Source organism: Megalops cyprinoides, chromosome 8, assembly GCF_013368585.1.
Source record: "Megalops cyprinoides isolate fMegCyp1 chromosome 8, fMegCyp1.pri, whole genome shotgun sequence".
Taxonomy (NCBI): domain Eukaryota; kingdom Metazoa; phylum Chordata; class Actinopteri; order Elopiformes; family Megalopidae; genus Megalops; species Megalops cyprinoides.
Window position 1 is genome coordinate 22,821,411 of NC_050590.1, and position 26,398 is coordinate 22,847,808.

Consider the following 26,398-nt stretch of genomic DNA (forward strand, 5'->3'; position numbering starts at 1 on the left):
ACACCCATCACCTGAAGCCTGTTCTGTACACCTGTGTCTTGTCCTCTCATAGTCTCCCTGCCTACATATATCCTGCTGTTTTCTTTGATTGTCTCAGTCTCTTAGCTGTTTTGTTCCTTCTGTTAGTTTGTAAGCCTGCTCTGTTTCTACCTGTTACCAACTCTGCCTGTCCTGAATTTCTCTGCCATTTTTGGATGTGTGTTTTCCATTGGATTTTGGGCTACTGACTCGGACTGTTTTTCTGACTTTAATTAGGCTTGTGATTTCTGGACTTGTCATTAAAGATTAGACTTTTTGTACTGCCTGCATTGTCTGCACCTGGGTCCTTCCCCACAAACCCTGGCAGTTTGCTATACATGTAAATAAACATATTTAGTAACGTGCTGCTCTAGTTCTAGATGTTGTTGCTCTAGAGATGTTATCATGCTACATGTATGTATATGTGATAGTGTTTGTATGTTGATCTGTGTGTGCATGCTTATGTGCATGCAGGAGCTTGACAAAGATTCTTACCTTTGCGGCTGACTGCTTTTAACTTTCTCTGTGCAGTATCACAATAAGGTCACATGCTTCATGCTGCAACAGATTGAAGAGGCCTGCTCTTTGGGGGCACACGCTGCTGTTATTGTGCCCCCCACCTGGATCATCCGTGTCCGGAGACCTCAGGTACACTGTCAAAGAAAAACTATCCCCCCACCCAGATCTCAGGTGCCCTGTCACTCACAAACTCTCCTGTCACATTTTTTCACTGGAAGGCCACTCATAATTGCCTTAGGTGGCCATATGGATGCCTTATTTACGTTATTGCTATCATTCATGAGAAAAGATGAAAGAAGCAGTGACACTGGGGGATGCTCATGTAGAAGAGATGCTCAGAATCCTCTTTACTGGATGGATTTAAAAATGGAAACTGGGAACACTTATGAATTATTCCCTGTGATTTCTGAAGATTGTATCCTATAGGGTGTATATTTATATTTTAAAATTATATCTTCATTATAAAGGAATTTCTTAGAGGCTTCATTAGCTCGCGTATACCTCTATCACTTACCAGCAGGGGGCTGTATACTCAAAGTTTCAAGCTCCTGTGATCGGTCCAGGTTATTTAGTGAAGCACATTTAGTATCTGAGGAAATTTTAATAAAGCCAGTCAACCATTTTTCATGAATGATAAGAAAACTGCTCAATAAAATAAGGGAAATTAAATGATTCTGTTCATATGCCCACACACTAAATACATGAAGAGATTCATTTTTTAGTTTTAAGATTTTGCATTATGGTAAATTATTTTCTTTTTCTCTTTGAACAAAACCTGTCATTTGTATTTTAATCATTTGTTCTTGTCCTTTTCATAGACATCACTGAAGTCAAGCAAAAAGAAAAAACGGACCTCATTCAAGCGCAAGTCTAGCAAAAAAGGAGCAGAGGTATGACTGAAATATAGTTTAGTACCCTGATAGTTTCTTTGCTTTTACTACTGCGTGTTTTTCTGTTCATATATATGTCAGTACCGTGTATACTTCTACCTCCACACATTATTACAAAAGTATTGCTAAAGTCTCGTTAAATTGCTTTGATGAACAGTTTCATGCAATGCTATATGCTGACAGTATACTGTATGTGCTCACACTGGTGCATTCTAAGTTGTCAGCCCCACTGTGAAAGGGAATAGTTCATTTTTACATTTTAAAGTTTGACAAAATAAATGCAAGGCATAATTCTACATGACACGGCAGCTGAGAAATCACTTCAATTAGATGCCAATAGTGGTTTAAAGACAGACAATTTCAGCTTCTTCCAGTGACAGCTCAGGTCATTTTAAGTGACCTAGGAGTCATGAAGGCAGATAGTAAGATTATTTAAAAATACTGTCTCATTGGTGAATCTGACTAATGTGACCTCACGCATCCAGCATTACCACTTAATTGTATTTGGTGAACCTCAAAAGTAAATTCAGAACCATCGATTACTTCACAACACAGTGTTCTGCATATACCAATGTCATTGCTTCCTTTTATGGAAACAGAGGTAATGTAACAAGCCAACGGTAGAAATGAGATTATTTCTGTATTTTAGTCGAAGCAGTCCACGCAAAAAGCATGAAGTGCACTCTATCTCCAGAGCCACATGTACTATGGTGCCATAATATGCACTGCAATGCTGTTACACCCTTTATGGTGCCGCCATATGCACGGTAGTGCCATTCTGTGGGAGTGGACTAACAACCAGCCCCTGTAAAGTGAACTTAGCACTGCAGACATGTATTGCTGCCCTCACACAAAGCTATGTGTCCTTGTCTGCTGGTGTATGTTTCATGCCACGTAAGGCTTGCAGTGTAACACAGCTGCTTAGGTAAATCAGACGGTGTGACTGAGGGGAAGAGTAAAGTGAAAGTGAGAGAGAAAAGTATCCTTTGCTCTCCATGTATGTGGCAGAAAGGGTGTGGTAAAACAACCCCCACCCACTAAATCTGTGTAGTGGACAGAATATCTTGCACAGTTAGTGTCAGTAAAGTATCAGAAATGTTTTTTATTTCAGCTAATACCAGTGGTATTACACAAAGTGCTCACATGTAATGATCAGAAAATCAATGCAGTATTACAAAAAAAAACTGCTAATGTTGTAATATTTAATTAAACAGTTTATGTTAGCATCTATCATTGTAAGTACTTAACACATGTTGTGTTTGTATTAATACTTGCATGTGGTAAAGAGAGTCAGTTGTAAAACCAACATTTTGTGCTTACTGTGGCAGTATGATGCACATCTCTTCCATGCAGTAATAACCGGACATCAAATCCCATTTTGGTCAAAACAATTTTCTATATGTCATGGCCTCACTAGGTTCTGATTTATGCTCTGATGTTCAGCATCAAATGTGCATGACTGAAAGATCCATCTGAATATCAGCCAGGATCTAATGACGGAAAGAGATATGTTTCTCAAAAAAGGATTTGGAAAAGGAATCTGGTTGATGTTTTGTTGTGAAACAGTTGACCATCATCAAATGCATTGGCCCCTCTTTTGGTCAAAAGAGTGATGTGTGTGTAGAATAATTGTGTTTGGTAGCTTCTGTGTTAAATGTTGTTGAACCTGTGTTAAACATTGGTTCTGTGTCTTATGGTGCTGCTCTGTTCCAGGAGGCCCGATGGAAGCCCTTCATCGTGAAGCCTGTTCCCTCTCAGCTCATGAAGCCCTTGCTTGTGTTTGTCAACCCAAAGAGTGGGGGTAATCAGGTGAGCTCATTGACTCCTATAATAAACACTATCTGTTTGTGCCCAAAAACACTTCAAAGATGGATTCCTCTTTCAGTTTCTAACGTGGCTGGATTAGATGAACGGGGCACAATAAAAACTACTTGCGTGGCCTGTCGAGTGACATTGATTCATTGATGTAGATTGTAGGACAGATGATCAATTCAACCTCAAGCCTTATGACCAAGCTGGCGATAGATTTCAAGTAATTGGCTTCTGGAGTTACGATTCCTGGGCCTGCGGAGCTATAGCGTCTGCTTGTATTCATTCAACCAGAGCACTTGGATTAGGTATTGATTTCAGCTGATCATTGTCTTCATCAGACCACTTTTCTCCTGTCTCTGAGGACTTTGGTGATTTAAAGAGTACTGATATACCAGCTAAGCTGTAGCTAACACTTTTACAGTACAGTTGACAGATTCTTGCTATACAGATTAAAAGTACAGCACAGATTGTACATTAAAAGTACAGTACAGATTATACACCATACATTATACACATGCACCATCTCCCACAAAGTTCAGCCAGGGAACATGATGTATCTGCCAAAACAGGGCAGCTCTTCAACAATCCAGGCCCCTGGGGCAGTGTGATTCTGTCTACGAGTACTCATTGCTCTGTAAAAAAAGAAAAAGCTCAAACAATAAAGTGCATAAATCAAATTACATCTTCATGTCAAATAACACCCCTTCAAACATAAAGGTGATCTTTTCCCCATTCCTCTCCACTCCAGCTCTCATTTAAATGCATCAAGGTTTTGTTCCCAAAATGGCTCGCAGTTTAATGTGTGGCCGTTGTTTCTGTCACAGTCCTGATTTGATTTGTTTTCTCTGTTTTGTCTCTCATTTAAGGGAGCAAAAATAATCCAGTCCTTCATGTGGTACCTCAACCCCCGCCAAGTTTTTGACCTAAGTCAAGGAGGACCCAAAGATGGGTAAGTATAAAGATACTTGTACATGTTACAGTTCTGTCTTTTTGAACTAGTAATATTAGTGTTAGTGCTTGCCTTTGTAATGCAGGTTCAGATCTGATCTAGCTGATGTAGATTTGTCAAGTAAAAAATGAGGTTACAATCCAATGTTCATTCTGATATCAATTTTAAGATTTTCATTTTATTTTGTGTGTTCTGAGTGAAGGTGTGAGATTGTTATTATTATTAATAATAATTAAAAATAATAATATTAATATTTTTCTAAGGAACAAAAACAAAGAACTCTACACTCCTGTTTTACTTGTAATACTGTGTGAAATGTTTCCTGAATTGAGAGACATTCTGGGAATCTGTGTTAATTTGTTAGAGACCATGGTAGGTGATGTTAAAGATGGCTAAAACAGATACTTGTACTTGCTAACAGCCGGAAAATGCAGGGACTCTCTTAGCAGTGGATATGACCTTCTGATGTTATTCAAAAATTACTGGGAAAAGCACTGCTCAGATTTCCCCAAGTACCGATACTTAGAACATCTCCTCTCCCATTGCCTGTGACAGTTCAATTTAATGGCCCATAGTTACAGGATCTGTTCAGGTGTATGCTTCTGTGTAATTAGATTTTATGTTTCATTAAACCATAGTGATGAAGGAAAAACAAGAGAATAATAAACTGGAAAATGTGCATTTAATTATCTTTCCATGTAGACATGCCCCTCTGCAATTTTATTATAAATGTGTGAAGTCATTCAGAACAGATTTTTTTCCTCACATGATTAGTTTTTAAAATGAGACCAGGGCACTTTCATTGGAGTGGGTTTGTAGAGATAAACAGATTCTATGCTGTGGTCAGTTACTGTTAATATTGTTCTTTTTCAATTTTATTTTCAAGGTTAGAAATGTACCGTAGAGTTCATAACCTGCGTATTCTGGCCTGTGGAGGGGATGGAACGGTGAGTGCAAGGTCATTCAGTCCTTTTGATTGGAGTTTGGCTGAACTCTTCCTGTCCACTTCTTCACATCTCAACATTCCAGGGTTGAAAGCAAAGACTTCTGGCTTCAAATTAATATACTGATGATCCCTTTTCATCAATTTTCATCAAACTAAAGGGGATTGTTTTAAAAAAAAACTAATAATAAAAAACAATACAATAAAACAATGTTTTGTTTCTATGTTTATTTCCAGTTGGATAGTAAATGATTTGATTAAGAATAGACCCTTGGATCATCCAGAACACCATGTAATTTATTTTTCAGTGTTTGTAGAAATGTTGACACTGCTTTCCCCCTGATTCTTTCTGCTTGCACGTTGTGACATATTCAAAGCAAAGGCTATTACCTTCTTTAAACTTCAGTAGACATTCATAATCCTCCCTGGGTCTTCCGGAAGGATTCAGAATCATGGTAGTTCACTATCCTTGAACCCTTACAGAGGCCTTGCCTCAGGGAACTGTGCAAGGATGAGTAATGTTTTTAACACTACTCATATTAATGCTATGAAACACTAGTCATTGCTGTGCAGATTTAGAATAATATAGGTGGTGAGCAGGTGAAATATTTTCCCATAAAGGTTGACGAAGGCCTGAGCCCTGGAACTGTCTTGGAAGACTTAATGCTGTCCAGTAATCCATTACATTGTTCTTCTAGACTGAGCCCAATTAAAGTCATTATTCTGTATCACTACAGCTCGATACGATTCATTAAAACTCATATGTTATCTGATGATGCATCTAAAGAGATATTTTACAGTGTTTCTGGTGTCTTGGTTGTATTACATTAGCCAGACCAGATATAGATGAATATGCATTTTGTCTATGGTTAAATGTTTACTCTGCAGTTATGATTATACCCAGCTGGTAAAATTCCTAGAATGATGTTTGTTAACAGATATTCTCCACTAGAGAAAAGCACTCTAACTCGAGTGGCAGGTTTATTACTCCTCTGACCTTCTGACCCTATCACTGCGTGTTAACAGCCATGAACTCTGAAGGAACATAAAATGTGACGTATGTGTTCGGAGTAATTAATGTAACCCAAGCCAGGTGGTGTCTTCTGCACAGATGCATGGACAGATCTCAAATCGAATGTGATTTACACATGTCACTCCCCCTGCACAGGTTCCTCTACCACAAGTGCTTGAAGCTTGCAAGTGACCTGCAGGTGGTTAATGGGATGGGGACAGATAGTGATATACTCAACATAAGCGATAATGCATGAGGAAGTGGGGTGGTGGAATTGACAGCAGAGAGGCAGATCAGTCCTTTGAATTGGTATGAGTCATCATTTTTCTGGGACAAGAGGTTGAAGCAATGCTCATAAATCGTCATCCTGGAACATATGTGGGTGAAGGTTGAGGTATCTCTCATGATGATGAGATCATTTTGGAGCAGCAGAGGTGTCCCTTTGGCACAGCTGTTATGTGTACCACTCTGTGTTAGATGCTCATCCTGCAACACACAAGCTGATCAGAGGGTACATATCCCCCTGGTGATACTACAGGGGGATACAGGATTTTAACACTCAGTCAAGTATTATTCACCCAGGACAGTACTAACAGTGTTGACAGTGGGATGGAGCAAGAATGGTGTAACGAACTTCCCAGAATATTCTGCTCCATTGCTGCTGTTCCTTTGTGACTTCACCTTCCTATAAAGAGGTGAAGTCACTGGGGAGGTTTTTTTAAGGGGATGTTTTGTGTGGCCTAGGCATTACTGAGAAGAAATTTAATATTCATACTAATATGAATATGCAGTTTACAAAATACAGTGTAAACATACAATGATACAAAATTAATTTCTCTGAATTTCATGTCCACTCTGATAGTACCTTACATTCATACAGCTGCTTTTTATCTTTTATCTCTTCTCACCATATCCTCCCTGTCTTTTTAGCAGTGCTTAACACAGTGTTAGACACACTATTAGAAATGAGAGTTGTGGTGTGGTGTAAGCTATATGATGTCACTCTCCTTTGGTTGTGCTGCAGGTGGGCTGGATCCTTTCTACTCTGGACCAGCTACAATTGAACCCACAGCCTGCGGTGGCTGTACTTCCCTTGGGGACTGGGAATGACCTGGCCAGGACCCTCAACTGGGGTGGGGTGAGTGCCCTGGCCAAAATCACTCATGCAAGGCTTTGTTCAGAATGTTCTGTGGATATTTGCTGGACCTGTCAGTGTCATGGAGTGACCATTGTATATTAGCCCACTTTGCTTTAGGGACCACAGACATAGTCTTGTAATAGTGTAAATGTAGTCATTTGAAATGATTCTTTAAACATAACTCTCAGTGGTCTTGAGGCATTGCTTAAAATGACTGGTTTCATTAAACGATCTCTTTTAATTTTGATACAAAACATAGGCATTACATGGATAATCAACAAATCATGGTTTTGCTTACGTGCATATTGAAAATACATTTAATGCATTTTGCATTGAAGTGCACAGAAGAATAAAGATCATTAAGGGCCTTCTTTTTAAAGCTGGTAATGACTAAATTGCTATATGAGCTGTAGTTCTAGTGGTCTTATGAAATGTGTTCCTGTGGTACCATGTGGGGTCAATAATGGTGAGTTCCTTTCTCAGGGGTACACGGATGAGCCAGTGTCCAAAATCCTCTCCCATGTGGAGGATGGGAATATTGTCCAGCTGGACCGCTGGAACCTCATAGTGGAACCTAACCTGGAAGCCAATCAGGAAGAGAAGGATGAACAGCAGACAGACAAGGTGAGTTTGATCCTGCCCAGTGTGGTGTGTGGTGAAGCGTCATGTGAAGTGTGCTCTGCTTTAAGTGTCATGTAAGCGAGCAAATTCAATTTAGTACCCCTGAGCCATATCTCAAATCATACTAGTAAAAACAAATGGACTTTCTTGGAAGAGTACTGACAAATACTCAACACTACTCTTATTTTTTTTACTTAAATATCTATTTTGAACTTAAGTTTTTTAGAAAAATAAAATAAATTCATTTTGAAATTATACCCTGGTAAAGTCTTGCTACAGCTGAAACTAGGCATACCAAATAGTCTTTCATCCAGCAATGACATAAAGAATATCTACTTGGTGAGTCCAATTTCTTCTGGGTTCCATTTTCCATAGGATATACTCCACTGACCTGCTGTGCCAGACTGGAGCCTGGGAGTCAGTGTCTAAAAAGAGGGACTTAATAACCCAGGCCCAGAATGTCAGGAAATGGCTTAATATCTGTGTCTAGTGATAAGCCTTATCAGTAGCCTGCAAGAGAAATGAGAAGATGATGAGGCCCTCCGTAGTCATAGAATCGCTGTCACTAGGGTATCACTATTGGAGATAGTGCTGTCATGATGGGCCCAGTAGTCAGGTCCCTGCGACATTAGGTGCAAAGGGTATACTGTGTCCATGATTATAGTGCTCCTGATGTGTGTGTGTGCATTTGATGAGATTGGTAGGTTGGAGGGAATTGGAGGTGGGGGTGGGGTTGAGACCCTGGCCTTCTGGCTGATGTGTCAGGGGGTGGGGGGGGGGGGGGGGGGGGGATAATAGTGGCCAAGATTTCTCTTGGCATGCAGTTGACTCCCCACAGACCTGCAATTAATAACATGTCATCCCAGATTGGATCAACACAGCTAGAGATGAGCAACAAGAAGTAGGCTGATGAGCTCAAAATGAGGGGCTTGTATTGTTTGACAGTTTCTATTATCATTATTATGAAATACAGGGCAAGCTGCAGGGATACTGCCACAAGAAGCTGACATTCAGGCGTATAGCAGGGTGATAAGTATAGCATTACTTTTCAGGCCGCCTGTCCTGATTCACTGTAAGCTTAGCCATAATTAAAATGATTCCCAACAGTAGTTTTGCCATCTCATTAAAACACATATTATCTTGATGGCATTGTGTCATGCAGATTAAATCCAAACTAAATCTAAGGGAGAGCAGAAAGCATGCAAATTTTCTAATGGAAGTACTGTACTGCAACCTCATCCCTACCAATTTGCAGAGAAAATTACCATTGTGTATGTTTTTTATGACATTACAACCTGCATCTGCTTTCCCTTCTAGCTTCCCCTTGATGTATTCAACAACTACTTCAGCCTTGGTTTTGACGCACACGTGACATTGGAGTTCCATGAGTCCCGAGGTTTGTTCTAAAAACCTGCCTTCATGTAAATTTCCGTAATGGTAACAGCTGCTACATTAGCTGAATTTCAATATAAGATCAACGTCTCCCAGTCATTGATGTTCAGTAGGGTTTACATTATAGTATGACAGTCTATACAAAAAATGGTTGCTCTTCCGGATTAAATTCAGGTAATGAGTGGGATTACCTTTCCAGTTTATAATGATTTCATTCCTGGGTAAAGGTCTCATTTGATAGTCTGTTTTCCCACATCCGTTCTGGTATGGCCCACTGTCATTTCTGCATTTGACAGATCTCTGCGCCATGGCCAACACATTTGACAGGGTTATTGAAATATGAATCAAAGCAGATGACATTATCTGAAATGGTGTCTCTCTCCTGTCCCTCAGAGGCCAACCCTGAGAAATTCAACAGCCGATTCCGAAATAAGATGTTCTATGCTGGGGTGAGTAACACTGTAACAGCAAAGCGGCCAAAGATGAATCTCTCTTTCTCTCCTGTGACTCTGCCACTCATTGGTCACCTTGTCTGCACTGCTCTGTCTCCAGACTGCCTTCTCAGATTTCCTGATGGGCAGCTCCAAAGACTTGGCGAAACACATCAAAGTCGTGGTGAGTAGAATGACCCCACTATGTGAGAGGCCCTATCCTGATCCAATGCCATGTGATAGTTCAACCGTGAGCCAGAAATCGGTGTTGTGAGGTTTTAGGTTTAAAAGTCCACAAAAGGTGAGGAGGCTAGACAAGGACCAAAAATCACATGAGTGTCACCCATCTCTTAAGTCCACTCTGATTAACTCTGCATACTCAAAACTGCAGGGATTTGTCCAAGGATGGCATGCACATTTGTGGTGATGGACTCTTTGTTCTATTGGGCCATTGCATGAACACTTCCTAAGTCTCCAGCAGAATTGTTCAGATTTCACCCAAATCCTGGAGGACTCATGTTGTCCTTAGCAATATTTTGACCATGTGAAGTCTTTGGAAGGGTAATTTTACATTGCTGTCAGCTCACAGTGATGACCTATACATTTTTAAGCATTGTTAGCCCTGTCCTTTATTCTCCATCCATTGTATTTTCAATCTATCAAGACTGTTGTTCTTGTAAGTCTTCCCTGTAGAGAGGAAGAACAACAGTCTATAACTATAATCAAAAAGTTACATATTGGGAGAGTTTTAAATCCAGATTAGATTTCTGTAACAATACACTGTGAATATGATACATTTTTTTGTGCTGGGCACAGCTCTTGGCATTGTATCATTGCATCACTGGTTAAATGGACCACCTCATCACCTACAGTGACCCACCTCGCTCATTCAGTTATTCGGCTAAAGCTTGTTAAACACTCCGAACCTACTGCCGGCAGTCAATTACCAAGCTGCTTCTGCAGTGAAGTGTGGAAATCTCTTCACCTCTGAGGTGTCTGTGTGTAACCCTCCTTCCTGTCTGTTTGATTTGGTCCTCATTAGTGTGATGGCACGGATCTCACCTCAAAGGTTCAGGACCTCAAGCTTCAATGCCTCGTATTCCTCAACATTCCCAGGTAAGCAGAACCATAGTTGTAGAACATCCACGGTGAAATAGATTTTACATTGCTGTGCTTGCTATTCATGGGTTCCTTATAATGCCTATATTATTTTCTTAAAGAGGGCTTACTGCCCTGTCTAAGATGATCACATTGTCACTATAAGGACTGGTTCAGCAGCATTTAGGGGGTCATGCAGAGCAGAGAAAGCACAGCATTGTGGATCAGATAGGGGAGGGTAGTGGACAGTGCAAATACTTGATTTGACACTGCTGCAGACCTCTTGAACAAGTACATTTCAGTTGCTCTAAACTTACAAAGAAAGGAATTTAATTTTTTTGACAAAATAAAATGAAAATAAATATAAAGATAAATATCAGTAAAATTAAACACCCATTTTTCTTCAGAGCAATAACAGTAAATTGTGTTTTTTTTCTGAGTTGCTACTCAGCGAGTAGGTGAGGTTAATGTGCCTCCTCAAGTAAAATATGTTTACTTACTTATTATACTTATGTAAACCTTCATTTCTCTTTCTTGTCTTGACGATCAAAGCTGATTAAATTGATTAAGTTGGTAATTGTTTAAGTTGGGGCATCTGAATATTGGAAATATTTAGGTAATGACCAGATGCATTCCCAGACATATGGTAATGTAGCTGATTCAAGATGATGGTCATCAATCTGCAGTTTTCATTATGTTTCCACATACCACCGCTATACCGTTGACAGTATTCATGCTTTTGTTCTGTAGGTACTGTGCCGGCACGATGCCCTGGGGCAACCCCAGTGAGCACCATGACTTTGAGCCTCAGAGGCACGATGATGGCTGTATTGAAGTCATTGGATTCACCATGACCTCTTTGGTATGTGTCTGGGCACTTGCATGAAATCAATGGCTGTGTTTGGGAGTATGCAATACAGAAGTCAATTCTACATACTTTTTGTCTGCATTGGTGTTATTCTGTTATTCTGGTGTTATTAACTTAGTCACAGAGCACTAATATTTAAGCCAGCAAAAAAAGTGCTGATGCAGGTCATTTAAGATAGCAGTTGCAAAGACATTCATCCCACACTGTTTTTAAAGTATGAAACCTTTAGAGTATCACAAGTTGTAAAATTGAGATTTCTTCATTTGCTTCTTAGTTGTGGCTGTGTTCTATATGATCCTTCCTTGATACTCTAGGCAACGCTACAGGTCGGAGGTCATGGTGAGAGACTGAACCAGTGTCGAGAGGTGACCCTCACCACTTCTAAGTCTATCCCCATGCAAGTGGATGGAGAGCCTTGCAAGCTGGCCCCCTCCATCATTCGTATCTCTTTGAGGAACCAGGCCAACATGGTGCAGAAGACCAAAAGGAGGACCTCCATCCCCCTTCTCAATGAGTGAGTAGCTCTGTGGCTCTGTAGCTCTCCCTGCTGCATCACTACAAATAACAATAGCATTCAGTGTGTTGTACAGCCACACTATACAACAGGATGAAATAACAATAAGGTTATCAGAGCAAGTCAATTACAGAACTTTGCAGGGAAGTAATGAACTAGAAATGAGAGCATTATCTCGTGGTAAATAGACTGCAAATGATCTTAATGGTGTCAAGCTTTTTAAGGTAGTTTGATGAACTGACTGAAGCTTGTCATTTTGCATCATTTAGGGAGAGAAGGTGGGAGAAAAGTAAAATATTACAGGACGTTTACTGTCATTGCTCAGAACTGCATATGTAAGCTATCTCACATTTTACATCAATCTTACATTTGTGATCATGTTAGATTCAGCAAGTGATATGGAAAAGGTTTCCCTTTGTGTAAATAAGGGTACTCAGGCGAAGCCAAGGTCACAGGTTAATTTCTTGCTGAGTGATTTAAGTGGCACGCTCTTGTGTGAGACTGACAGGCCAGACAGGCCTGGATTTATTAGACTCATGGGGTGCCCAAAATGCTGACAAAGACATGTCTGCAAGCTGTGAGGAACTAACAGCCTAATCCCTGTGGACAAGGAAAATCAGCACTTATGTTCCCCTCAAAGTCACCATCAAATTTCTAATCCTTAGTTATTTTACTACCACGGAACCTACTTTTATTGCAGCCTTTTATTGATATGAATAAAAAAAACACTGTGATGTTGCCACTTGCATTCCCTGTGGGCTGAGGTCAAAATGAAATGTTTTCTAAACAACTGATTGTTTGAAATGGCCAGATTTTCAGTATTTTCCCAGATTTAAAAAATATATATTTTTATTGCGATTGTGCACTGTTACTAGTTTCATACATGTCTACCTCTTCAGGCAATGTAGATGTCCCTTATTAACAGCTGGCCTTTTGATGAAAACAAATTTTCTATGAAAAACTGAAATTAGTAGAAGGGAGACAGACAAATTTCACTGCAGAGGAAAATTCCACAGTCACACTCTTTGTTCTTCACTTCAAAAGCCAATTTTCCTTTTCAGAAGACAACATGTACTGTTGAAGTTTGGTTAAAAAATAGTAGCCTTGTATTTTTTCCTCAGTAAAGGGACTATAATTTGTTTCTTCTTAATTTTCAAAATTATTGACACAGGAAGCTTCATAGGCCAAGGTTTTCATTGGTGGCCACTCTGGAGATTGATGGCCTTGAAGTTTTTATAGATATCTTGCAACCATTAGGTAATTTACCCATTGAAGTGCTTGTAATTCAGTTGAAATCTATTATGTCTTATGGTAGCCGCTCATAACAGCGTAGCTGATTGTTTATTAAACTGTGATTAATAAGGTAAAGAAAGACCAAACATAATGGGTTTGGTGCAGTCTGTGACATTATTGCACAGTTTAGTGATCATTTCATGAATAATTAAGATGATTAGCAAAATGGGAAGATTAATTGCTTAACAGGTGGCCTCATGAGGAAGCTGTATTGGCATCTTGCTGTAGAAGGACTGAATAGCAGGCAATAAAACTCAGTCACCTCAGATTGCAGAGCCGTAGTCATGGGACTAGTTAGTTTTGAATAACAGCTTTGAGAGGGCCAATGCTTTGGATCCATTGTGTCATTCACAGAAGGGATGACCCCTCCCAAAGTAGTCTCTTAAAAATAGCCAGACTATTGTAGACATCTACCTTGACCCCTTACAAATATCATATTGAATGTCAGTAACTTCATAACTGCCATGTAAAACTGTCCTGCTGTATGAAATAATTTAATACATTACATTGATATAATATTAATATCAATATACTCTTTCACTAGTAAATAGCATCAAATATAAACAGTATTTACAGAGTTTGTAACTGTGATGATCGACAGTGGCTTGAATTTATGGGCAACATGAAAAAGTTCTGTGCTCTCAAGTTGGTTTTTAAGCCACATCCTCAATGAAATGAAACACTATCTTATTCAAGATAAAAAATTAAATTGATTGATTTAAAATTAAAATTAAAATGAATTCTGGCTGAGACAAAAAATGAGTGAAAACTCATTTTTTGTTGATTTCTGAAAAACCTTCCATACATGATGATTGCTAGAAGAGCTGTTTAAACAATGAGGCATGCTATTGTTTGGATCGTCAGTGAAGACTGTGTTGATGGTTACCTTGACAACCATCTCTGTCTGCAAGAGATGACGTTCACGTGCTAGTGTATTCTGGGTAGGACACTGTTGGCAACGATGCTAGTCTACATGTTAATAAAATTTACCTCATTGCTACACAGTCCGTTAAGTGTATGTAAGTCATTGCACCCACATTTACAGTAAGATTTATTGTCTAAGGGCCACAAAGGACATATTTACTGATTCTGTATGTGAGCTGCAGTTGTGGGTGGTGGATTGATCTAGAAGACATGAGCACTGGTTAATTAACAGTTGTGGATGCTCCAGTTGTCTCTTTTATTAATGGTGGTGAAAGTGCCCCCCTAATATGCTGATGCTGATGCCCCAGTCTCTTCTGTTCATCAGTCACCACTGCATGACTCATCCATCCACCAACCACATTCCAGCATAAATCTGTGGACACTTGCCTTGCATAAACAGAAAGATGCAATTGGCTGACAAATCCACATTAATAAACAAAGACATCTGCTTTCATTGGCCAAGGGTCTCTAGAAGTAGCTGTAGGTTTATCATCCTCACTGTGACTTCTCCACCGGCCCTTTACGCCAATTTGTTACTAAACAAATATCAACCATTCAATGTGTTGAGAAATATATCAGTCTGGGAGCATTTATCATGCAGAGATAAAGATCTTTCTTTCAAAACAGATTGTACAATGGATTTGGATTCATTCATCCAAATTCATTTGAATTCAATTCATAAATCAACAACATAAAAAACCCTGTCTGCGTTTTGCAAATTTTTATGTTTCTAATTTACAGCTTTTCAGAAACCTCTGAAAGACATTATTTTGTTGACTCTATGAGATAACAGACTATGTTGACCATGCCATGTACATTCCAAGTAGCAGAGCGCATCAAGATAACCTAAAAATAATCTAAAACTCCATCTAAGGACAACAGCTCACTTTCTCCTGAATAAAGATGAGACTGTTTCCTACTGATCCACAAAATGTGTCCTCAAATCAAGACATAAGTGGAATTCCAGACCATGATCATTGGAAGCTCCTTTCTCTTGTCTTCCCACAGCCAACAACCCATTCCTGAGAGGCTTCGGATACGTGTCAACCGCATCAGCATGCACGACTACGAGGCATTACATTACGACAAGGAGAAGCTGAAGGAGGCCTGTAAGTATGCTTGCTCTGACATGCCCCATCACCTCACAAATAAAGCCTCATTGTTAAAAACAGTAGTTCATACCCTAAAAAGGCTGACACATGGAAATGCTATATTAATTTTGTTTAAAACTTGCAATCCTGTGGCCTGAAAATGTCATTGTTTCACTGTTTTTTCTATCAGGTCTATTTTCATGCTGGTGGTCTTTGAGGCATTTTTCTTACAATTACCTGACCTAACTTGACCTGAGTGGGTGGGTGAATCCTATCACTAGAGCAAATGTTAATCTGAATGCCTAAGTAAGATCGTCCCTGTACAATCAGAACAGTCTGTTTAAGCCAGAAATTACAAATTACACTGCTTATCTGCCTGTGAAGATTAAGCTGGTTCTGAGCCTCTGCTGGGAATGTGTTACTCCTTGTCATTGTGTCACTGTCAGGCATAAATTAATACAAAATATGTATCAATTGTTGAAGGACCCTGCTCAGCCCAGACTACTGAATAAATAACATAAACATTAATTATCCTGACCAATTTGGTCTGGACAAGGAAGTCTCTTTGATTTATGTGGCACTTTGCAGCACAGAGTTTGGGCACCTTGCATTCCTTAGTGCCAGGGGATGCATCCTAGCTGGACTGTCGTCACACCTTTTCTGCAGCTGTTGGTTTGGTGTACAGAAAGCAGCACTGTATAACTGCCCAGATGTCGTAGATGTGAAGTTTAATTGCTAAATATCTCTTCCCTACCTCTAATTGATGCCCAGGGCCCTGAGACTCTCTGTCAGCAGCATGATTTTTTTGTATTGTACCTGTTCCAGGACAATAAGGGAATATCCTTACTAAACTGGCATGCCCCCACACCCCCTAATTCCTCCTTCTCTTTGATACAGTGAAGCTAGATTGCAAACTGTTATATGCTACCAAACTTTTCACAACAGCGTTCCAGACAGCTTGTTCTTTGCCCAGAAGCAATGTAGTGTTGATTTGTTTGTATTTTTCTCAAGCGACACACACGGCTTTTGTTTAGTTTGGACTTTGAAGCTTGCTGCCCTTACTGTGCATTAGCATATAACAGTAACCTCCTCAAACTGATGCAGCTCTAAAGTTTTTTTGCATCAGTGAAATGTTCTTGGAGATGCCAGAGGAGACTATTTTTCTCACTTCCTTTCAAATTTGACTTTTTTAAACAACAGCATTTAGACACCAATCATGCCACTTCAATGATAATTGGTTCCCCCAAAGATTATTGTTCATCATCTTACGAGAATTTGGATGCGTATTGTAATTAGGAGATGTACAAAAACAGCACAAAGATAAATGTTCCCTCGAAAATACACCATGTAGCAATTATCACGGGCCAAAGCAGTAAGCACCTAAACACTAGGTGTCCCCACAAGCAAAATTGTGTAGATGGGTCTGCATATGCATTTATTTCGCAAATTATGAAAAAAAAGAACTGGTCAGCCTTTTTCCAAAAATATTATAACCCCAGACAAATGTTCACATATGTGCACAGTATTTACTAAGATTTTCAGTTTAATTAGAATTGCAAGGAAACAAATGGTGCCAAAATGGTTGTCACTATCTGAGGCAGGTAGTTTCTATTAGTGTGCCTGTAAATGAAACACCACAACTTCGTTCAGTGTAGAGACACCCAAATTAAGAGCGATTATTAGAATTTACATGTTAGCTAAAATGAAGGTCCCATGGACAGTCCATGAACAATGAACAGTTTAGTGTGTAGTAGTCCTTACATAGGCTTCAAGCCTTCTAAAGAAGACTTTGCTAAGCTTTTCATTTCTGCAAAATATTGGCTAAAAGGCTAAAATGTGCAATATCTTGCCTGTTCTGTAATTTCCTTAATGTATGATGCGAGCTTAGAGAACATTACAGACCCTGAGAAAGAACAGCAAAAGAACAAACATAGAACAGGGAAAAGCTGAATTGAATTAGAAGCTGCCTATTCCGCTGTTGCTAGGCAACAGTTCATTCTTCAGTGAAGAAGTCAGCCAGCTCTCTGCCTGGGAAACTTGGAGGCACTGTTTAGACAGCAATTTTAATTCATAAATATGAAACAGACCATTCACGCTTCATTCAATAATGACTGTCCAGTTCTAATGAAATGTTCAATATATTTGTAATGTACATTTATGTTTAATTTATCAAATTTGTGACTGTGACAGCAACTTGTAATTCCATTGAAAACATCAACACTGAAAGCATAACCGAGCATTGATTATCCTTGAATTGTTGTTGAGTCATAATTTAGTAATCATTTTGGGTTTGCCCTTCATCTGTAGTGATTTAATGGCTTGTTCAGCCTTTACCTAACAAGGTTGATGGTGGGTATTACAGGTAAATACACTGACTACAGCTTTTCCTCAGCCATCTGTTATGAACAACAACAGAGATGCTTTCTTTAGCTTCACAATGTCTGTGTATTTGTAATATTGTGAAACTGTAGAACGTTAATTTGTTTGATGGGTCAGAAATTTTGTCCAGGTCTCTGTCTAACATGCTCTAATGGTATTCTGTTTCTCCTCCCATCTCTCATAGCAATCCCATTGGGCCTTATTGTTGTCCCAGGAGACAGCGATCTGGAAACATGCCGTTCTCACATTGAGAGGCTACAAGAGGTAAAGGTGTGAGGGAGAATATGAGATGGATGTGTGTGTGTGTGTGTGTGTGTGTGTGTGTGTGTGTGTGTGTGGGGGGGGGTGGTGGGGGGGTGGGGGGGCAGACAGAATGAGACACTGATGCCAAACTACTGTATCACCAGCCTGGCGCATTGCTCTTCTTGACAGATCTCCACCAATCCTATCTCTATGATTTCAGAACAGGAGATGCAGCTCCAAATGTAATTGGAGGGCTGGAATTTTGCCACAGAGCTCAGCTCACTTGTTTTGTGCACCCCCACCCTCTTCCACATTGGTTTTAATAGAATGTAAAATGCATTAAATAGTGCGTGAAATCTGTGTACGATTAAAGGGCCCAGGCTGTTTAACAGCTGTGCCATCAACTGATCATTTTATTTCTCTTTATTTCTCATTATATTATCTCTTTATTACGTTCCTGAACACTACATCCTTCTTTTTTGATTTTAAGAATACCTACTCTTATTTTTAAATCCCACATATGTCAGGAAAATTGTATGATGATAATTATTTTGGAGGACAATGAAGTCACACTGTGCTGCTTTACATTTGTACATTATTGACTTTTCTAAATCACATCAGGTAATTCTCTAGTTACCAATGCATACCAATGTGATTCTCAGGGGTCTGTTTGTACAGAGATCTGTGTGAAATTCAGACTGTTAGGTCTACTTTGGGTTCATAATGTGGCACTCTTTCACAGGACTTCATCACCTTTCACCCGTCCTTTCAGCGACTGGTGCTCCAGGTGTGTAAACTAGCTAGGCACGGAGTGTGTGTCACTGTGGGGAACAGGTCCCCTCACAACAGTACTGCATCTGGACAAAATTAATGTGAATCATGGCTAAACTAAATTAATTAAAAAAACATAGCTTCTACATTTGGAACAACATATTTGAATCGAAGGTTTTCATCATCACCTCACTCAGCGACTTGCAGTTTGCAGTTGTTGTGCCCAGTTCATCTCAGCTTTAAGACCTGGCCTGTTTCCTCTTATACTGTAATTATTAACATTTGCTGTAACAGCTGAAAACTGTATTGCAATTACACAATTAAAGGGAGACAGGGGTACAAGCAGATGCTGATACTTCCTGTCTCCCTTGAAAAAAACATAAACAACACCAAAGAACACCCCATAAAACTCTCCTAGATGCTCTTGCCTAAATCCTCAGTGACATCACCAAGCCAAGTACAAATGTCAGCTTTTTCTTCATGAACTTTATTGTATTGCTCAAAGGCCACAGTTTCTCCCTGCCTCTGTGGAGTGACCACCAGGAGGAGTGTTTCTTCTTGTCCTGCAGTTCTGTTTGGCATAGTGTGTGCTTGTTGTGTTGTGATGAGCATGTTTTTGCAGTGTATCACAGTGCATGCATGGTGGCAGTGTCTGTGATATTGTTGAATCAAACAGCATGGGGAGGGTGGGAGCCCTGCCTGAAATGAGAAATGAGATTTATGGCTTAGTTTGAAGCTGTTACCGCTGTTGTCCATGTTCCAAGGTTCTCTGTCATTCTGAACAAAGACACAAGAAAAAATATACCACTTCATGTTTACAGTCTGGCCTTGTGTAGACATCTCTGCACTTCCTGTCAATGTAAAGCTTATACTGCAATAACATTGAAGAAAAGAGGCTTTTACTCCTTGAGGGTGGCCTGTTTAGCTCAGTTTAGTCCTAAATCAGGGGAAGAATCCTGTTCTGAGGGTAAAATAATTCTCAGTCCATTAGTCACAAAGCCCAGTTTCCACTCCTCTTAGCTGTAAAGTCTTCAGGGCAAAAACTGGAAGAGTCAACATTCAGGAACACTAGAAGATGATTTCAGCAGATGGAAAGAATGTGCAACGTGCATCACACAGATGTAGAAAAGTTGAACAAATTCTATTGTAACTGAAATTAAAATGTGAAATGCCACTCCATCATTGCCACTCAATTGTTTCTGTTTGTATTTTTATTGACCAATTAACCAATTTTGAGCCTTTTTCATTTAAAATCTGATTTACAGACTTGTCTAGCCTCTACAAGAATTTTGTGGCTGAAAGCAGCCAAAATGGGGTTGTATTTAAAGCTGCCCAGCAAACTGAGCCCAGGGGATTAGATACCAGAAGAATACCTAGACGTTTTCTGTGGTATGAAGCACTTTGCCCTTCATTCAAACCATGGCAAAATACCAGACCAAAGCGCTGACTGTCTCACTCACATCCAGCAAAAATAGGAAGACATTTTATGAGAAACTCTTGGATTGAAGAACCAATAAGAGACAAAATGGGGTTTCCTATCTCATCACTGATTAGCTTGTAGAGTAGGTTACTGTAGAACTAATCTTGTTGCTCTTTTTTTCTCAGGAGGGTGACGGGGCAAAATCTAAAACCCTATCCTCGCAGAAGCTCTCACCAAAGTGGTGTTTTCTGGACTGTAAGTACCACCCCCCAAGAATGCAGTCATTTATGTTTAGTAAACTACAATTCCTCTTGTCCTTTCCGCGTTGCTTGTGGTCTCAGGCCTCACATGTTTTTTTTCCCATTGAAGCATACATGAGTTTATTCCTCACAGAAGCAAGAAAAAACTCACAGATGGTTAGTCCTGTGTCTAGTACCCCATCACATAGTTGTTGACACATAAAAACTTCCTGGCATTACAGTATATGTCAAGCATGTAGACTATTTCACATGCGGAAATAGCATGTGGGCTCTCAACAAATGGTGTTTGGTGTAGTGTCAAAATCACCATTCCTCAAATCCTAGAGTTCCATGTAAGATTCTCACAGAGATGGTTACTGTGAGTTGACTGGACCTGTGAATGCAGTGAATGGAGTGTCAACAGGCAATACCTTAGATTCAACATAAAGGATAAAAAGGCCAAAAAGGAGCCTATTAGACTATTGTTAGTCTGGTAAACGTGATATACTAGGATATGCTCTTAGAATGTCAACAGGAAGGAGTTTTTTTTAACAGTAAAAACATGTCAACAAAAATCTGCATTGAGAGATTTACAGGACCATGGTATTAGAGAGGTGTGACATATATTCACTTTTACTTTCCTGTGGAGATCTTGGCAAGAGAACAACTTTCTAGTTCACACTTTGATCAGTTTCTATCAGTGTTGCATCAGAGCAAACCTACCGTTCCTAGGTTTAGTGTTTGAGATTTTTGGTCTCTATAATTCAATTTAATTAAACCAAGCACCATGAAATTTAAGCAACACTTTAGAAATTGCATTTTTCATAACATCAACAGCACTGCTGATAGTATGAAATTAGATCTGCTATTTCAATTAAAGTAAACCAAATTAAACCAACAATCACAATTTTTATTTAAAAGCTAGACTGAATACAATGACAACCTAGCAAAACAGACTTGAACCAACATATTCACAAACTCTGTTTAATAATTGACTAATTTCATCTTTCATTAGTTTAGATACCAAATTTCATAAAAAAAAGACTAAAAACAGGGGTCTGCTTCTGGTTCATTCTCATATATGGATTACCTAAATTTGATGAACAATTGATGAACAAAAAATGGATGAACAGTTGCTGCTGATTATAGGTCTAAATGAAACCACCAATTAATTGGAATGTACTGTGCTTATAAATCTTGACCCAGTTTTAACACAGTTCTTAATGGGCATGGTGCTCTTCCCCTGTTGTAGACCATCAGTGGAAACAGGATGCCTTTTTCATCAGAAGACTATAGTAACAGGTCCTAAGAAACACTAAATATTCTCTTTGATGGTAAATGTTTTTAGGATGTCAAATTTCATGAAAAATTCAGAGCTTTTTTTCACATTTTCGTCAACTTTAAATGTGTTCATAAAAACCAAGCATTTTGTTTTGTTTAGCTCATACTATAGTAATCTAAGCATGTATTTTTTAAATTTCTGCAATCTCAAATGCATGTAAAAGGAAAATCCTCTCTGCACTCATGAATTAGTGTGGATTAACTTCCATTCTCCCTTAATGGAAGAACCACAGATATGTAGGTCTTGTAAAGATTTTATTTTTCCATTGAGAACAGCACTCAGTCTTTGAATGATATCATGCAGAATTTCTTCCAGTTTCTCAATTAATAAATGTTTGAGCTTTCCCCCTCTATCACTGGAGTACAGTACAGATGTTGTTAAAGCTGAGAAGTGGTTTTGAGTCAAGACTGGAGTTGAGTCAACAGATCTATCACCTTATCAAACTACTAAACATCATCACAGGCTCATTCCAGATCCGCTCTTTCTTTCTGCTGACAATTTCATAAGTGGTTCTGTTCACAGCAACTCCTTGTTGCCCAAAAACAAAAAGCCACCGCTTTTATTAATTTTGGTTTTAATCATTCATGAGATCTGGCAGCACATGAAGGCCTGGTTCCAGAGGAGCATGAGGTAATCTTTTCCTTGGCAGCTCTGAGTGCAGCGGAAGGAGCCATGTGGCGGACACCGACTGGCACACCCTTGCTGCCCACAGGACATGCCCAAACTCATTTCATTCACAGAGCAGATAAATCAATGGCTGGAAGATACATAGCAGGAAGCTAAAACATAGCAGGCAAGTGGTGCCTCTGTGCACAGATTGCAGTAAAAATCATTCTTGAATAATTCTAACTGAAATCAGATGAAAATTTCCTCTAAGCAGTGTTTTTCTCTGCTCTGATCTTTTGACAAATCTGCCCTTGCAGAGGAAATTAAGGCATAATTGTTTTCATCTGAGGAGGTGCTGATGTCAGCATTTTATTGCATTTTGCCTTCAGACGTCACAAAGGCAATTGAATCCATTTTTCTTTTCCTCCCTCCTGCCACGTTTGTCAAAGGGAGCCTTCCAACAGGCTACAGATGTGCTTAATGTTGAAAAGGCAGTTGTATTTTCCTGCTGTTGTGGGTATTTGTGCTCATGTTGTTATCTGAGGGGCTTTTATCCGTAGTAGCAGATGGAGGGAAGTGAATGCTGCAGATGTGCTTTGAGGAAGGAACAAACAAAGCCGTACGGGCATTGTTTTGTGTAGCATCATCCTCCAAACTCTATGGCAATGTTCACGGTTCTACACACCTTTCCCATTCTGCAAACTGCTCATGAAGCTGGAATTTTTCCAGAGGGATTGAGGCAAAGTACTGCGTTCAAGGGTTCAACAGCAAATCTCACAATGGATACAGACTCAGGGCCTTTTGGTCCAGTGCCCTAACCACAACTCCCCACTGCTGACATATGATAATTCTCCAGATGTTTCCCACTGATTCATACTGCCTCAGGATATTGAGGAGAATGGTCAGTTATTCCTATGTGAATGGGGAAATACCCTTAAAATGATTGGCCTGCACCTGGCCTCACGTTTTAGGTATGTATGTCCTGGCCTGTCTCTGTTTTACAGTGTCTCTGTTTTACTCTGCCTTTGTTGCTTTTAAAAGGCAATATCAGCATCCTTGGAGATAAGGAGGCTGTGTTCTTCCTGTTTAACTTTGCTAGGAACCTATCTGATCAAGGGAGTCCTTTGGAAACCTTTTTAACTGTGCTGCTTGAACTGTCCAGGGCTCGTGGCAAGATGATCCATCACAGACTGATAATGACTCACATCCTATAACCTCCTCACTTGTTCGCAGGCCAGACAACTGCTCCTTCAGGTCTGAAATGTTCCATGTAATACGCACATCATCCCTTCACTCCCTTTAAACAGCAAGGCTCATACACAAACTCTCTATGGCCTGATTATTAGATCACTTCCTTACTATGGTGTGTGTTTCATTTGCCAATGAAATGTGTGTTTACCTAGCCATCCAAACTCATTAAAGATATCTATGATGAACACTTCAAAGCCCATGGTCATGAACTCAAACCCCCATTTCTTGCATTGGTCTGATTTAACAGTTAATTGTACTGGCTTGCAGACTGGGCCCAGACCTCCTATTGCATTGTAATAGGATGTAGTCATGTGAGCAGCATCTGCTATAGCTAACAACACCCGTTGGGAACAGACGCAGTAATGATGTTGGAGATCAGTGACTGCTCCTGTCTTTCAGCTATGCCAAATCAACGTTATTCAGAGATACGTTTTTATGCCAGTCATACAGCATGTTGATCTGCCGATGGATATGAATTTCACTGCCCTGCTATTCATCTCATGAAAAACAGAATGATCTCAATATAAAAGCTGATGGCTGTTCAGTCTGTTTTCCAAGTCTGAGACTTACTTTTAGAGAGTAAATCAATAATGCTATTCATGAAAGTTTTGTCTGACTCTGCTCAGTTGGCACTTGTGTTTGTATGTGGCATTTAAGGTCATCAAGGAATGGTCTTCTGTGCTCTGACATAGCCATTTTGTTTACTTTCAGCTACAACAGCAGATAGATTTTACAGAATAGACCGGGCCCAGGTAAGGCTGTGTTTCATTTTGATTTAGCAAATGGAATATTGAAATTGACAATAATCAATGATGGTTATGTCAAAGAATTGTGCAGGACTGTTAGGTCAGAAAAAAAAAACTAGTTTGTGGTTGACCATATAATTTACATTTTACATGTTCATGTTTTTGAAGCGCAAAAATAATTAATACTTGCTTGGGTGTACCAAGTACAAACTAAATCTACTGTACACCTCCTAATTGGCTGAGTTATTAATGCTTGGTATGACCAACCATATTGTTTTTTTTTTTTTTAAACTTATTTTGTATAACTAAGGAAGCCATTTGAAACATCTCAGTTTAAACTTTTTTTCCAGAATCAATGAACTCACACAGTACACTGAATGAAACTAGCTTCATTTATGTCATATGTTTCTTATCATCTTTTGTGACAATCTTCCATGTGACATCTGTCTCTGTGAACTCCAGGAGCACTTGAACTATGTAACAGAGATCTCTCAGGACGAGCTCTTCATCCTGGATCCAGAGCTGGTTGTCACGGAGACAGTGGGTACCTCACCGGGAATGCCTGACTTGGTGGATTCCTCTGCAGAGTGCCCAGCTGGGACACGCCAGTTTGCCTTCCCATCATCCTCCTCCTCTCCACCCTCCTCACCAGTCCCCAGGTATGCAAATTTAGACTTTTAAGTGAGCTTCCCACAGTAAAGCCCAATCTCCAAATATTTGTTATGGATTGAGGATATTGGATAGAAAATTCATAGATGTCATATTCATGCTCTGGCTGCATTGCAAACACTTCATAAAATAGCTTTTGCCATCAAATTTAACTTTTTGGAATTTAATAGGCTCACATTATGTACTTCAAGTGATTCACTTTTTTGTTGTTTCATTTTCATTTTAGGCTTTTCTGCATGTGTATTCTGTAAAGATTATATATTCCGTTTTCCACGTGTAATATATAATGTGACTTGCATAAATCTCCAAATTACCACATTTTTGCTGAACCATCACAATGTTCTGCTGAAAACCAGCATTGATAATTATAAGTTTTAACTGTACTGCCTTTACAGGATAATAACCAGCATGGGAATGTCTGGCTTCTGTTGAATTTAATTACAGTGATATAAACCTATGGTGGAATCTCTTCTTGGATGCACGTTTTATAAACCAATAAACCTGTCTTCATAAGACATGGCTCTCTGATTGCGCCCTGCTGAATTATTGGTGAGGCTGGAAGAAGGAATGCGTGGACTCTACCTTCACCCCTGCCTTCTGAGCAGTCTCCGCTAGCCATGTTAATCATTTAACTGCCCACCTTGGTCCTGTCTCCATAAATACTACTGAAGACCATGTGTACTTGCTCAAGTTCACATAATGATGTCACATCCCCCCATTTCTCACCCGGTCGAACTCTAGAAACCAAATTTACGACAAAGTAAACTTAGCCTATCGCTGGCTGCCTGCAGAAACTCAGCAGAGGGGAAAGCTCTGTAATTGGTTGGTGCAGATTGAATAGAAGAAATGTGTTTTCCACAGTGCAAATCCTGAGTTTATTTATAAATGCCTGAAAAATTCTGAAACTGTCACTGCTTTCTTCACTGTTTGAAAGTGGACCGGACTAGTGGTCAACAGTTTTCACATTGGCAATGGATCCTGTTTGATAATTTGAAGCTGCCCCATGGATGTCATAATGACGGCTTGTATTATTTTGTGCTTCAGATTTTGTCTGTTTCAAAATTTGATTTGATGCTGGGCTAAATCTTACTAATTCATGTTTTCTTTCTTCGTTTGGTATACTATTATATTCAGAGTTACTTACTCCCTTTAAATTGTTTTGGCTAAAATGAGTGTATGCAGTCACTGAAATGTTTGCACTTGTACTACTGTGTAGTAG

General features: G+C 39.5%; 1 protein-coding gene across 2 annotated transcripts in view; it reads left to right on the forward strand.

Annotated features, from left to right (window-relative positions):
• dgkza (diacylglycerol kinase, zeta a) overlaps nt 1-26,398 on the forward strand; it is a 78,260-nt gene that overhangs the window by 25,407 nt on the left and 26,455 nt on the right. For both annotated transcript variants that reach the window (XM_036534506.1, XM_036534505.1), the window contains exons 10-28: nt 550-666; nt 1,356-1,427; nt 3,141-3,236; nt 4,106-4,188; nt 5,075-5,135; nt 7,168-7,281; nt 7,765-7,905; nt 9,220-9,298; nt 9,688-9,743; nt 9,847-9,909; nt 10,768-10,841; nt 11,574-11,685; nt 12,006-12,205; nt 15,431-15,531; nt 18,077-18,156; nt 18,878-18,922; nt 20,512-20,581; nt 24,476-24,516; nt 24,973-25,169. In XM_036534506.1, coding sequence (XP_036390399.1) covers nt 550-666; nt 1,356-1,427; nt 3,141-3,236; nt 4,106-4,188; nt 5,075-5,135; nt 7,168-7,281; nt 7,765-7,905; nt 9,220-9,298; nt 9,688-9,743; nt 9,847-9,909; nt 10,768-10,841; nt 11,574-11,685; nt 12,006-12,205; nt 15,431-15,531; nt 18,077-18,156; nt 18,878-18,922; nt 20,512-20,581; nt 24,476-24,516; nt 24,973-25,169 — 1,802 coding nt within the window. The remainder of the gene's footprint in view (nt 1-549; nt 667-1,355; nt 1,428-3,140; nt 3,237-4,105; nt 4,189-5,074; nt 5,136-7,167; nt 7,282-7,764; nt 7,906-9,219; nt 9,299-9,687; nt 9,744-9,846; nt 9,910-10,767; nt 10,842-11,573; nt 11,686-12,005; nt 12,206-15,430; nt 15,532-18,076; nt 18,157-18,877; nt 18,923-20,511; nt 20,582-24,475; nt 24,517-24,972; nt 25,170-26,398) is intronic.